The sequence below is a fragment of the Frankliniella occidentalis genome, unplaced genomic scaffold (genome assembly GCF_000697945.3).
Source record: "Frankliniella occidentalis isolate FOCC.00 unplaced genomic scaffold, Focc_3.1 Scaffold57, whole genome shotgun sequence".
Lineage (NCBI taxonomy): Eukaryota > Metazoa > Arthropoda > Insecta > Thysanoptera > Thripidae > Frankliniella > Frankliniella occidentalis.
Window position 1 is genome coordinate 817,259 of NW_026267187.1, and position 1,391 is coordinate 818,649.

The 1,391-nt window shown below is 44.9% G+C and overlaps 1 protein-coding gene across 1 annotated transcript in view; it reads left to right on the forward strand.

Annotated features, from left to right (window-relative positions):
- The window catches only part of LOC127749470 (N-lysine methyltransferase KMT5A-like), a 54,503-nt gene that overhangs the window by 40,511 nt on the left and 12,601 nt on the right, over positions 1-1,391 (forward strand). Inside the window, exon 3 of the mRNA XM_052267695.1 lies at positions 936-1,120. Coding sequence (XP_052123655.1) covers positions 936-1,120 — 185 coding nt within the window. The remainder of the gene's footprint in view (positions 1-935; positions 1,121-1,391) is intronic.

Consider the following 1,391-nt stretch of genomic DNA (forward strand, 5'->3'; position numbering starts at 1 on the left):
TGCATAAGCCCGCTGGATAGCTTTTTCAAAGCAGAAGGGCGGGCTAAAAACGCTGACTTTGGCCATTGTGATTGTGAGACATTAATAACCGCGTGTTTTAAAGTAGAAAAAGATTTTTCCTTGGTATTCTTGAATGTTCTTTCGTTATCATATTTCCTACCTGGTATATACAAATGAGTGCACATTAAAGTACCAATGAAATTTCTTACCTGACCGGCCGAGAGTTGAACCTCGGACATCTCTGCTGGGATCCCATAACGTTGAGCACACGACTACCAAAATGTAATCGGAAGGTCGCTCCAGCATTCCCAGATCATTCCAACGGAACGCTGGGACGTTCCCAGTTTTGTTTAGGGATGTAACATCTTTAAGATTAGTATGTTAGGTAAGATTGTTACAATACTATGTGAATCCCCTAAACATAAATATGTTAGTTAAGAGCTTTGGAACAGTAAGTTCACTTTCTAAACACTAGTATGGGCTTACACTGATAAACCAACTGTTCAATGCAGTAGTAGTTCACTTGCAAGTGTTAAACTCGGTATCTGTGCTCTTGTAAGTGTTCAACTGTCCTGTCATACACTTCTCTAGATTGGGCGCTTACTGTGACGGAAGTGTTCAACAGAGGAGTTGCACACATACAAGTGCACAAATACCGAGTTGAACACTTGCAAGTGTACTACTACTGAATTGAACACTTTCAAGTTTTGATCTTGCGGTTGCACAATTACAAGCGTTGAGCAGTTGAACGCTTGGTTTATCAGTATAATAGTGTCCAATAAGAGTAAAGTATTGGTGTGTTAACAAAAAGCTAGACTGCCCTTTTCTGGGTGACAACCTGACCCTACTCATTACACAACATGTCGTTCTTCAAATGTTTACATGGAGTGATGTCTTAAATGGCTTATTCATTATGGGCCCCGCACTATGTACAGATGCGGGTTTTCAACGACAAGGGGCGCGGCGTGGTCGCCACACGCCACTTCCCGCGCGGCAGGCTGCTCCTGCAGTACAAGGGCGAGCTGCTCAGCAAGCGGCAGGGCCTTCAGAGGGAGCAAGACCTGCCCGAGGAGAGCGGCTCGTTTCTTTACTTCTTCCCCTTCAAGGGCAAGCAGTACTGGTAAGTACACTTCGGTGCGCCCTAACGAAAGAGTCCGATCTGCTTTGCTTCTGAACCAAAAGAGTCCGATCTGCTTTGCTTCTGAACCAAAAGAGTCCGATCTGCTTTGCTTCTGAACCAAAAGAGTCCGATCTGCTTCGCTGCGAAACCAAAAGAGTTCGATCTGCTTCGCTGCCAAACCAAAAGAGTCCGATCTGCTTTCGGCGCTCGTCGACCGCTCCGCATAAACTCTATGATATCTCGAAGCTTGAGAGGAAAAGGGTATATATTT